The sequence below is a fragment of the Drosophila melanogaster genome, chromosome 3L (genome assembly GCF_000001215.4).
Source record: "Drosophila melanogaster chromosome 3L".
Taxonomy (NCBI): domain Eukaryota; kingdom Metazoa; phylum Arthropoda; class Insecta; order Diptera; family Drosophilidae; genus Drosophila; species Drosophila melanogaster.
Genome location: NT_037436.4, coordinates 7,398,245 through 7,409,707, shown reverse-complemented (window position 1 = coordinate 7,409,707; position 11,463 = coordinate 7,398,245). Strand labels below are relative to the sequence as shown.

Below are 11,463 nucleotides of genomic sequence, written 5' to 3'. Positions count from 1 at the left end.
TGTAGTTCCTTTTTTGACATGCTGCAAATTAAACAAGAGCAAAAAAAAAAGTAAAATAAAGAGGTTGAAAGACGCTTGCCGAAGTAAATTACTTTTTGCTACAACTGCACACAATCAAATGCAAGGGGATTAAAAACCAACAAGTAACATGTAACAGCGATATCACCTTTGGATTATGCACTAAAAAACACTCAGGATTAAAATCGATTCATTCTGCAAGTTAGAAAAATGCATCAAATTTCAGTTTTCCAGCCAAAATCCAAAGGAATGCTGAATGCATGAGACCATATTATTTCGATTTTCCAATCTTAATTGAATTTTGGATTTTGACAAATACTATACAATAGATATAATTTTTACTCTCAGTGTACGAAACGCTCAGTTGCGGCCTGTCAGTCTGGATAAAGGATGAGGTAAACACCCCAAAAAGAATGGAACTGGGTGCAACCTGGCAAACCTCCGGCGGCATTTGCATACCTGATGCTAAAAAACTATGTTAATGTGTGAGCTATCCGGGATTGAGGCGAGCTGGCAAGCAAGTTCCTCGCCCGAGAAGGAGAACCAGCTGTGAGTCCGCCGGCGGGACAAACCGCAGACATTGAAAGTGTCGCCCGCTCCGTTCGTTTCCTTTCGTCCTGTCTGCCTGTCTATCTCTATAAATCTCTACGGATGTGTTGTTAACTGCCGTCGGGCTTCTGAATTACTCCCCCTTGGATTTTTCCGCCTCCCAGACACGAAAGGGCGGCGGGGCGTGGCAGGGAGGTGGCGCCTCAATTTGCACGCTTCGTTATTCAATTAGACACTTGGCACACAAACACAGCGAGTGCAGAGAAGGAGAAAGGGCAAATTGGGAAGAGCAGCGACTACAAGGGACGCATAATTTTGATTGATGGCCCAATAATGGCGGTGATTTATCATATTTGCATGCTAACATTTAAGCCAACGAACGGCTGGTCTGCTCTTGAAGCCAGTTAGCGAATGTGTCTGCGAATTAGCTGCATATCATAATTGAATTTAACCCTTTCAATCTAGAAATTCAATGCATGGATTGTACAGAAACCCATAGAAATTACTTTAAAATCTGTATAAATTGAGTCTTATAATAGTTTTTTAAAAATATCTTAAAATATATATACTTTGTATATACCTTTTGAGTACATATCTTATATATCTTATAGTGCCCAGGTTAGCTATAAACTTTTTCTTTTACTGGCCACCGAAAAGTATGCTATGCAGCTGAGCAGTTGACACCAATACAACTGCAGTTGTGTGCGTGTGAATTGCACATATATACGCATGTATCCCGCTAATTGGTCTTTTGCTCTCTGCAAATGAAAGCGTTGCTCTGGCAACAGCCACGTGCGACTGTGGCTCCTGGGCGTATACGCAATATTTGTAGTTTTTTATTGCACTTTCTACATGTACGTGTATGCATGTCTATGTGTGTGAGTTTCCCCAGAGCGGCTGTATGTCTATAAAATCCGGCTTAAGCCGCTTGCTACCTGCGAAATGTATGAAATTTTTGCAGCCACTCAGCAGCCTTCACACACACACACACACACACACATACACATAGGTGTATATGTGGGGATAAAGCTAGCGACAATGCAACTTCCCACACGCAGAAGTACACAAAGGAAAATATATATATCTTAAATATTGATTTTTATAATATTATTGGACTACAAAAGCAAAGAAAAATATAAAATTGAAATAAACTTTGTAATACATATTTAAACAAGTTCAAAATACAGCTAAATGATATAGATTCAATGAAGTCGGAAATTAATGAAATATTTAAGCATAATAAAAATTACCAGAAATCATACTATTTTTATATTATTTTATATTATATAAGCAAGGCATTTGCTATTAAAATTTTTTTTCAATCACGGTTTATTTTTTTTTTGTAATGTACAAATACAAAAAAGCAAAAGTGGAACGCATTTTTGCCAGCAGGTTTAGCTGCCATTCCCGCTGCCTGTGGCTTTGCCGTCGGCTTGGGACGCTGGTAAACACTCAAATCCAATTAAATTTAATACGACTTACTTGGCTTTGTTGCAGGTGGGATGTGTGACAAAGGGAACGAGGGGAAAAACAGAACAGAACAGAACGACGTGTGCCGTTTGTTTGGCATTTGGTTGTTCTCGTTCTGGTTTTTCTTGTCGCTTTATTTCCACTCGCAGGTTGTTTTCTTTTCAGTTTTTATTTTGTGTTTCATTACATTACTTCTTGCTGTTTTTTACCAGGTACCTGTAGAGTATATAGCTTTCAGGCAGACATATTCTTCATCTGGCTTAAGGACTTAAATAAAATCCTGCCGCTGATCACTTACCTCATGCATCTAAATTACTCCAAGTTTAACATTGTTCTTGATTTATTGTTGTAAATAAACTACATATTTTTCATTTATGTGGTGATAGTAGAAAATGAGTAAATCTTTAAAATAAATTATCATTTATTTACATTTAAATCAAAGTAGCGAGCAATGTATAGTCGCAATACTTTCAAATCTTCTTTCCAGTTTTGTAATGATTTTGCGGAGTCTGCTTTCGTTTGGTTTACCCGAGTGCTTTTGGCTTAATTAAAGCAACATTTGCCAAATAAAATTGGCCTCTTCAAATGAGCTTAAGAGACCTAATTGAGTTTTGTGCCCCCAACTCGGAGAATCTGACTCTCCGGGAAGTTTAAAAATTGAATTCGCCGCAAAACCGGCTAAAAAAAAGCAGCAGTAACTCGAAAATGAGGCAATTAATATCGCTCCGACTGTCGGCGATCGATGCCATGCGCAACAATCCGGTCCGATTCGTTCAGTTTGAATGGGTTTATTCATTCCGCAACTTCTTTCCGGTTGTCGTAGGTTCCGTGGTGCCACTGGCATTGTAAATATGCATAAGCTCCAGAAACCCCTTGAAAATGAATATTCCAGGTGTGTAAAGTGCCAGGAGCTGCAATCTATGTCATATGCAAAACAAACTCCTTGATACGAAGGAGCACTCGTTGTGGCAGTCTCACATTTGCACAAAATCTATTTAACACAGCTGAAATGGTTTGTTTAATACTTTAAATCGCGCAATCATTAGGAAAATTCATATATGATGCATTTATTTATAATTTAATAAGTTACTGAACTGAGGCGGTGGTTTGTCATAAGTCTTAATTATAAATCTCAATTTTTGTTAACAGCAACAGTATTAATGTCCTTTTATCCAAGGCCCTTCAGACTTTCCAGGGTTCGTGATCCCACTCTTGCAGCATTTGGAGGCGCCACCTTTGTCGCTTTTGCTCGATTAACTGACGGAAAATTAATAGGTGCATTTTCGGCCATGAAAAGTGGCAGCAGCAAAATCAGGCAGAGCAGAGCCAAAACTCGTTTCATCTTGAGTCAAATCGAACTGGCAAGTAACTGGCAATTGAAAGTCGAATCGGTCTTTTATACAAGCGATTACATTTTGCGAATACACTCGAACAAAGCACAGCTTCGGGGCCAGTTTGCGTTCCAAATTTAAGTGGAAATCGTATACAAGTTGGATTTCCGGCTGGCAATTAAGAAAATTGGCCAACGCAACGCTGCTGGCTGGCAACGAGTACATAATGGATTGTAAATATTTGACACCTGCCACCCACTTAACCCCAGCCCCAAGCTGGGACTGGATCCCCATCCAACCCAACCCATTGATGTGGCCTTAATCCAAACGCAGAACAATGCCAACAATTTACTCAACTTAAACTGCCACCCAGCGCAAGTTCTTCGTCCAATTACTTTTTGCACGATTTGATTTTACATTTAACGATTTTTCGCACTTAATTAGAAGCCAGTGTCGATGTCAGTGGCAGGCGGAGGTGGATGTTGGAGTTGGAGGTATCCAGCCAAGGGGTTGCCATGATTTGATTAAATGTGAAGATGAATTTTAATTAAAATCCTCCCCCCCCAAGCTCCTCCACCATCGCTGGGCCCCTTCACCCTTTTGTGGCCAAGTTTTTGACACTCAACGCTTTTCCGACACTCCCCCGAAAATCACCCCACTCCTAATAGAGCAATAAAAGCCGCAAGTTCATGCCAGACTTAGTCATCGTAATTTATGCAAAATGAAAATTAAAGATCCATCGTGCAAAAGTTTTTAATGCAAATGACTACTTACAAGCAATTTGGCAGAAAATCTACACATCTCGACCATCTATTTCCATTAATGGCTTTAAGGCTCTGATTATCATCAATCCCAGGGACAAACAGTGAATTATTTGGCATAATTTCCCTTTAAATGGGCTGCATGGCAAACAATGCCGCTTTGTCCAGGCGTAAAAAGCCAGCTGGAAGACTTTAGTTAAAGTTTTTTACCAAAAACAAAAAAGTAAGCACAAAGGAAAACAAATACAGCCGAGCAATCACACACTCATTCGCACAAAATTTTTACGGGCAGTCACATACAGTCCACAAAAAGTATAAAATACGAACAGGAATCTCTGCCCACAGTGCGAATACTTGATGCCCTTCATTTTATTGATTGATCTTATTTTAAATATGTTTTAAATGTTATGAAGTAACTAAAATGTTTGTTTCTTATTGTATATTTTGGATAACAAATTATTGTCATTTAAGGGACAGGTTATCTTCTAAAAATAGACTTTCTTTCACCTATCTTTCAAAGTTTAAAGGACTTTCCATCATGAGTAAAAGTATTCAAAGATAGCCCAGGTTTTCGACGATATATGCCAAATTTTCACAACGTGGCTTAGAGGGAGGAGGGGTTTTGGCTGTCTCTGCCAATGGGCCATTCAAAATTACGAGCCAACAGTTTCCGCAGTGTTTTTTGTCATTTCCATGCGCTCATTGTCAGTTTTAAGTAAGCAACTTCCTCGTTGTCTTTTTCATTTTTCGAAGCAGCAGCCGAAAGTTTTGTGACCAAAACTCTGCCTACAAATGCAGACAAATATGGAAAAACTCATGAAATGCAATAAATTTTCAAATATATTTTGTGTGCGCGGCAGCCGGAGTTTTTAGTTAGTTGTTTTTGATTTTTTTGTTTTTGCGTTAGTTTTTCTTTTTGTTTTTGTACGGACTTTCATTGTTTTAAACCGAAAACTTTTTTCTTGGTGCAGTGCACAGAGCACACTGATAAAGCCACGTTTTGCAAACAAATTCAAATACCAAAAAAAAAATAAAGATAGAGACTGCGACTGGCGCACTCCAAGAATTGACGGAGTCTAAGGCCGAAAAGGCCATATAAATCAAATGTTGATTGCGCAAAGTCAGAAGACCAAATTTACGAGTCGCTCCAAAGCCGTCTAAAAATGTCAGATATCTTCGGTGAATGACATATACAAAATTGACCCAAGCACATAGTTGTTTATTTAAAAATTTGCAATTCACAATCAAAACGGTTTACTTTAAATGCGTTTTATTCATTGACTCAACTTATTTTCCAGCCATTAACGTAACAAAACAAAATGTTTTAAAACCCTGCCGAGTAGTCATGAGTTAGTCAAGTGAAAAACTTTTACTACGAGCCAGTCTGTCATACTCTTGTCAATGAGTATAAATTTTGAGAGATTTTTTTTTAGAATTTCTCCATCGCTCGGCGAAGACACAACAACAAATCAAATCAAATGAAATCGAACATCGCCCATCATCTGCGCACTGATAACTGCTCTTTACCGATAGAGTTCTTCATTGATAAGAAGCCCAAAAGGGGTGGTGGGCTGTGAATGATCGCTGAGCTGGCAGTTGGCTATATAAGCCACAATCTGTGTATTCGAGCCACATTAGAAGCCCTGGGCCCAAACGGAACGGAGCGGACTGAAAAATGTTGAAACTATTTGCTGTGGTGCTCCTGCTGGCCAGCGTGGCCTTGGCGGTGGAAAACTACGATGGGTGAGTGAGCCGGCGGAGGAGGAGTGGTTCCACGGGCAATTAACCATTTAGTCTGTAACTTGCACAAAACCTCTTAGCCAGCGTGATTCAATTAAATCAAGGGGTGCAAGCTGATTTTAATAGGATATTTTAAAAATATCAACTTTTAAAGCTCGTGAAACTCTAAAAAAAAAAATAAGTTCGAAGCAACTTAAAATGGATTTTTTTTTATCTACAGCTACAAGATCTACGACATCAATGCTCGCAACGCTTTTGAGAAGCAGCTGCTGCTGCGTTTGTCCGGAAATGAGGCATACGACTTCTTTGACCTGCCCCGTTCCCTGGACGCGTCCAGTCGCGTGATGGTCAAGCCCGAGGATCAGGAGGGATTCGAGCACCTGCTGGAGAAGTACGGCGTAAACTACTCGGTGATCAACGAGAATTTCGGTGAGTCGCTGCGTCAGGAGCGCGATGAGAACCAGAACCAGAGGTTGATGAACCTGCGATCCGCTGAACGCAGCGTTAGCTTCAAGGCGTTCCATCGTCATGCCGAGATCAATGCCTACCTGGATGAACTGGCTGCTGCCTATCCCAGCCGTGTATCCGTCCAGGTGGCTGGCAAGTCGTATGAGAATCGTGACATCAAGACCATCACTATCACCAATGGCGATGGTAAGACCGGCAAGAATGTTGTCTTCCTGGATGCTGGTATCCATGCTCGCGAATGGATCGCCCATGCTGGAGCTCTGTATGTGATCCATCAGCTGGTGGAGAACTTTGCTGCCAACTCGGAACTGCTGAAGGACTTTGACTGGGTTATCCTGCCGGTGGTGAATCCCGATGGCTATGAATACTCTCACACCACCACCCGTATGTGGCGCAAGACCAGAAAGCCAATCAGCAGTGCCTGCTATGGAACCGATGCCAATCGCAACTTCGATTTCCATTGGGGAGAGGTTGGTGCCTCCAGCTACTCCTGCTCTGATACCTTCAAGGGTGAGACGGCCTTCTCCGAGCCGGAGACTCAGTTGATTCGCGATATCCTGCTCAGTCTGACCGGACGTGGCAAGTTCTACCTGACCCTCCACTCCTATGGCAACTACCTGCTGTATCCTTGGGGCTGGACGTCGTAAGTATCTTTGTTAAATACTCGCATCTAGTCCCTCATTGCTAAACCATCGCCAATCTTATTGCAGTGCTCTGCCCAGCAGCTGGCGCGACAACGATGAGGTGGCCCAGGGTGGAGCGGATGCCATCAAGAGTGCGACCGGAACGAAGTATACCGTGGGCAGTTCCACCAACGTTCTGTACGCTGCTGCCGGCGGCAGTGACGACTATGCCTTCGGAGTGGCCAACTTCCCGGTGTCGATTACCATGGAACTGCCGGCCGGCGGTACTGGCTTCAATCCCAGCACCAGCCAGATCGAGGGCTTCGTTTCCGAGACCTGGGTGGGCATCAAGGCCATGGCCCAGAAGGTTGCCGATAAGTACTAGGCGCGTACAATAAATGTCATTGATATTTTCTAATCGCACAGTCTTCTTACTAATTGGGCATTCTATTCCCGTTCCTTTCATTTGCACGCATGGCCAGATAGGCGGGCGTCCCATCGGGCATGGCGCCCATATCACTCGAGCTTTGCCATTGACACAGTATTCTAATTGGGCGGGGCACTCGAGTCCGGGATACTACGGACTTATCGCTAATTGGGTTCCTCGAGTGGAACGGATCTCAAGTGGCGGTCGCGATTATCACGGTTACTCGGACATTAACTGCCTTTTAGCTTTATATTGTAGTATTTTTTTTTTTTTTTCGTCTGAATAAGTACGAACTCCAAAATGATTCAAAACAAATGAGGCATTTGACTCGTCAATATTATTTAAAATGTAAATAAATACAAAATAATTTTCATTTGCTCAGAAAGATCCTTAGGCCTCCGGGGCTTTCTTCTTATATAAATATTTTTGACACCCACTTTTTCTATTCCATACGGAACTTAATCTCGCTATTTTTATTTTTGCTGAATTCCATTTGGGTGACCCACTCACTTGAGATCGAAACCCCTCTACCATAAAATCATTCATAAACCGCTGAAAACATATCATTGTTATGCGAAATGGATTACAAAACGATTTGTCAACCCAGTTAGCTTGAGTTACTATAACATAACTTTGCAGTTCGATGTTTAACAAAAATACAGTTTAATGCTCTTCATTTATTTGCAAAAATAACCAAAGACTTTATCGTTTAGATAGCACAAACATGCTATCGAACCGACGTTCTCCCGGTTTAGTTTATAATGGTCCGGAAATCAATAAACTGAATAATCGAAACACTTTGTTGGCATAGTATTCACGATTATGCAAGCGGATACTTTTGTATTACTTTCCGGGCCATGGCCGCAATGCCCACCCAGGTCTCCTTGACTATGCTATCTATATCCGATGCCGGAGGATCGAATCCTGTACCACCGAAGGGCAGTTCCATGGTGAATGATATGGGGAAGCCAGCATTGAAGGCATAATCATCGCTAGCTCCGGATGCCGCATAATTAATGGTTGTGGCAGAGGGTCCAATCTTATAGATAGTGCCAGTGGCCTCCTGAATGGCACTTTGACCTGCTGCAGCAACCTCATGCAGATCCTCTTCTGTGTCGGGAACAGCTCTGGTAATTAGAAAATTTTATAATATATAAAAAAAATTACAAAAAATATGGCACTTAAGATACTTACGCCGTCCAACCCCAAGGATACAGAATAAGTGATCCATACGAATGCAAAGTCAAATACATCTGTCCGCGGTCCACATAGCTATGGATGAGATCCCCAACGACCAGAGCCTCTGGTTCTGAAAAAGGCTTTGCACCAGCATATATGTTATCACAGGGATCATCCGAGGCACCCTCCTCGTTCCAGTGGAAGTCAAAGTTACGGTTGGGATCGGTGCCAATGCAATCCGAACTGCTGGGTTTCCTGGTTTTGCGCCACATGCGAGTATCCTCCGATAACTGGGTGTACTCATAGCCATCGGGATTGACCACAGGGAGGATCACCCAATCGAAGTCCAGCAGAAGATCCGCATTATCTTCGAGATTATACACCAGCTGGTTAATCAGATAAGTAGCAGCTGCCGGTGAGATCCATTCTCGTGCATGGAAGCCACCATCTACGAGGATCACATTCTTATTGCGCCTGGCATCGCCATTGGTGATTGTGATGGTTTTCAGCCAGCGACCTTCGTAACTTCTGCCTACGGTTTTTAGGAAAACCCTACGCGGATGTTCCCCAGCCAAATCCTCAATGAACTGGTTGATCTCCTCATGGTTGTAGTATCTCTCAGTGCCCAATCTTCCATTGTAGGGAAACCAATGTCGTAACATCCGGTTCGTTTCGAATTGACGGCTCAGAGTAAGACCCACATTTCGGTTGATAATATCATACTTCACATTATTCTCCTCCATCAGCTGCACAAAGTTCACCTGTTCGTGAGGATGCACCATAATCTTGCCTGGATTACCAGCATTCAATTCCGAGAACACCTCATAATATGACGCATTCTTGACCAGTTCGGACAGAGCTTCTGAAAAGGCTACAGAACGCGCTTCACTAGAGACCTCATAGATTTTATAACTAAGAAAAAAACGTTAGTTTAAATTACAATTTTAATTTTTTTTTTTTTTTATACCCTTCGTATTTATTGGTTCTCTGCAGTCCAGCTGACAAGCTCAGGCAGCTTAGTGCCAGAATGACCCAAACAACTGTCATCTTTCAAATTCGATCCCTATCTGAGCACTAGCAATTCCAAGCTATCGAAGAAACTTTTGTTGGCGACATTCTTAATTCGTTATCAGTAAATCGCACTGTGTATATGGATGGTGGTAAAATCAAGAGAAATCGATCGAAGAGTAAGATTGCTAACAACAATAATAAAGAGCCATTATCAATTTGGTTCCCAATTACGTTTTCTCTGAAAGTCAAGTGAATCTAATTCGATTTTAATTGAATACTATTTTCCATAACAAAGAAAGCTTATAAACAATCCACTGAAAAATATTTGAAATATTGTAACGTTTACGTCTCTATCATCAGTGGGTATATTGTGTATATTGTGTGTTTTATAGATTAATTTATTTATTTAATACATCTCGATCACTTTCTCGGCCATGGCACGGATGCCAATCCAGGTTTCGGTGACAAACTCATCGATTCGGGTGACTGGAGGATTGAATCCAATGGAGCCAGCACCGGGCAACTCCATGGTGATGGACACATTGAAGCCGGCATAGTAGCCATAGTCATCACTGGCTCCAGCAGCAATATACAGGACATTTGTGGAGGATCCATAGGTGTACACCGTACCAGTGGCGTTCTCAATGGCCTCAGCTCCAGTGCGGGCTACCGCATCCAGATCCTCCCAATTCTCGGGCAGATCGCTGTGAATTATTAGTTATTTGTTAAAGTATATCATTTAAAATACGATAGCTATGTCTTACGACGTCCATCCCCATGGATACAGCAGATAGTTGCCGTAGGAGTGGAGGGTGAGGTACATAATTCCCCGATCGGCCAGTGAGTGCATCAGATCCCGGACGGTAATCGTCTCCGGTTCGGAAAAGGCCGTCGGTCCAGCATAGGTGTCCGCACATGGATTCGAGGAGGCGCCCTCCTCGTTCCAATGGAAGTCGAAATTCCGGTTGGGATCAGCTCCGTAACACGTCTGTCCAGCGTACGTGTATGGCTGACGGGTTTTGCGCCACATTCGAGCAAGTGTTCCGGTCTGGGTGTGCTCATAGCCATCGGCATTGACCAGTGGCAGGATGACCCAGTCGTAGTCCTTCAGCAGATGAGCGTTCTCCTCGAACTGCTCCACCAATTGATCGATGACGTAGAGGACTGCTGCTGGAGAAATCCATTCCCTAGCATGGAAACCACCATCCATGAAGATCACTTTCTTGTTAGCCTTGCCATCGCCATTGGTGATGGTGATGGTTTTCAGGACTCGCTGTTCATAGGACCAGCCAACGGTCTTAACGAAGACTCGGCTGGGAAAACGCTGGGCCAGGTCATCGATATAGTTGATAATCTCCTCGTGCGTATAGTAGCGCTCCGTGCTCAAGCGACCCTTTCCCGTGATGGGCGCCAAAAGGCGCTGCATCTGTCGCTGGGCAAACTCCTCGGCTATGGAGGCGCCCAGGTTGGAGTTCACCAGAGTAAGTGTCATTTTCTCTGCCTCAACCAGCTGCTGGAAGTGCTTCAACTGAGCGGGACTCACAATCACACGAGAAGGATGACCCAATAGACGAGTCTCACTGATGAAATCGTATCCCTGCAGACTTAGTTGGTGCAAAAGGTCAGCCTGGTCGGCAGTCGATGGAATCACCTCATAGATGCGGTAACTGAAAGCGAATATTTTAAATATACAATTTTATATCTAAACCCTGGCGGATATCCTTGATAGGTCCAGGTAGATCCAATACTTACCCCTCGTAATCCTGTTCGGCAGCCACAAGAGTGGCGCCCAAAAAGAGGACTAACAAACCCAGAGAGAACTTCATCTTCGCACGAACTGAGCAACCGCGTGGATGTGCCGGGCCACTTAAATAGCTAGACACATT

At 42.8% G+C, this 11,463-nt stretch overlaps 3 protein-coding genes and 2 long non-coding RNA genes across 7 annotated transcripts; 2 read left to right on the top strand and 3 right to left on the bottom strand.

Moving 5' to 3' along the window:
* On the top strand, nt 1–1,215 carry lncRNA:CR44525 (long non-coding RNA:CR44525). 2 transcript variants are annotated; one of them, NR_124830.1, is made up of 2 exons: nt 1–83; nt 367–1,215. It is a non-coding gene; the product is annotated as a long non-coding RNA:CR44525 (long non-coding RNA). The 2 variants fall into 2 exon arrangements; NR_124831.1 differs by having other exon boundaries at nt 1–1,215.
* Nucleotides 1,216–3,090: 1,875 nt separating this feature from the next.
* Nucleotides 3,091–3,385, bottom strand: lncRNA:CR33948 (long non-coding RNA:CR33948). The gene has a single exon (NR_002480.2). It is a non-coding gene; the product is annotated as a long non-coding RNA:CR33948 (long non-coding RNA).
* Nucleotides 3,386–5,526: 2,141 nt separating this feature from the next.
* Nucleotides 5,527–7,376, top strand: CG8560 (uncharacterized protein). 2 transcript variants are annotated; one of them, NM_139863.4, is made up of 3 exons: nt 5,527–5,872; nt 6,090–6,980; nt 7,048–7,376. In NM_139863.4, the coding sequence occupies exons 1-3, from the start codon at nt 5,805–5,807 to the stop codon at nt 7,343–7,345; spliced, it is 1,257 nt and encodes a 418-aa protein (NP_648120.3). In that variant the 5' UTR covers nt 5,527–5,804; the 3' UTR covers nt 7,346–7,376. The 2 variants fall into 2 exon arrangements, with proteins under 2 accessions (NP_648120.3, NP_001261516.1); NM_001274587.1 differs by having other exon boundaries at nt 5,759–5,872.
* A 660-nt stretch (nt 7,377–8,036) lies between these two features.
* CG18417 (uncharacterized protein) lies at nt 8,037–9,638 on the bottom strand. Its single transcript, NM_139862.3, has 3 exons — nt 9,534–9,638; nt 8,582–9,478; nt 8,037–8,514 (listed from the first exon to the last, which is right to left on the bottom strand). The coding sequence occupies exons 1-3, from the start codon at nt 9,611–9,613 to the stop codon at nt 8,208–8,210; spliced, it is 1,284 nt and encodes a 427-aa protein (NP_648119.1). The 5' UTR covers nt 9,614–9,638; the 3' UTR covers nt 8,037–8,207.
* A 157-nt stretch (nt 9,639–9,795) lies between these two features.
* Nucleotides 9,796–11,423, bottom strand: CG8562 (uncharacterized protein). Its single transcript, NM_139861.3, has 3 exons — nt 11,330–11,423; nt 10,342–11,244; nt 9,796–10,281 (listed from the first exon to the last, which is right to left on the bottom strand). The coding sequence occupies exons 1-3, from the start codon at nt 11,401–11,403 to the stop codon at nt 9,984–9,986; spliced, it is 1,275 nt and encodes a 424-aa protein (NP_648118.1). The 5' UTR covers nt 11,404–11,423; the 3' UTR covers nt 9,796–9,983.
* Nucleotides 11,424–11,463: the final 40 nt, after the last annotated feature.

Excerpts from the sequence above, each read along its gene's own strand:
- CG8560 (NM_139863.4), top strand. The coding sequence starts at position 5,805 with ATGTTGAAACTATTTGCTGTGGTGCTCCTGCTGGCCAGCGTGGCCTTG. Across the intron at positions 5,873-6,089 it reads GCGGTGGAAAACTACGATGG|CTACAAGATCTACGACATCA; the intron begins GTGAGTGAGCCG and ends TTTTATCTACAG. Across the intron at positions 6,981-7,047 it reads TATCCTTGGGGCTGGACGTC|TGCTCTGCCCAGCAGCTGGC; the intron begins GTAAGTATCTTT and ends ATCTTATTGCAG.
- CG18417 (NM_139862.3), bottom strand. The coding sequence starts at position 9,613 with ATGACAGTTGTTTGGGTCATTCTGGCACTAAGCTGCCTGAGCTTGTCA. Across the intron at positions 9,479-9,533 it reads AGAACCAATAAATACGAAGG|TTATAAAATCTATGAGGTCT; the intron begins GTATAAAAAAAA and ends TTTTTTTCTTAG. Across the intron at positions 8,515-8,581 it reads TATCCTTGGGGTTGGACGGC|AGCTGTTCCCGACACAGAAG; the intron begins GTAAGTATCTTA and ends TCTAATTACCAG.
- CG8562 (NM_139861.3), bottom strand. The coding sequence starts at position 11,403 with ATGAAGTTCTCTCTGGGTTTGTTAGTCCTCTTTTTGGGCGCCACTCTT. Across the intron at positions 11,245-11,329 it reads GCCGAACAGGATTACGAGGG|TTACCGCATCTATGAGGTGA; the intron begins GTAAGTATTGGA and ends ATTCGCTTTCAG. Across the intron at positions 10,282-10,341 it reads TATCCATGGGGATGGACGTC|CGATCTGCCCGAGAATTGGG; the intron begins GTAAGACATAGC and ends AATAATTCACAG.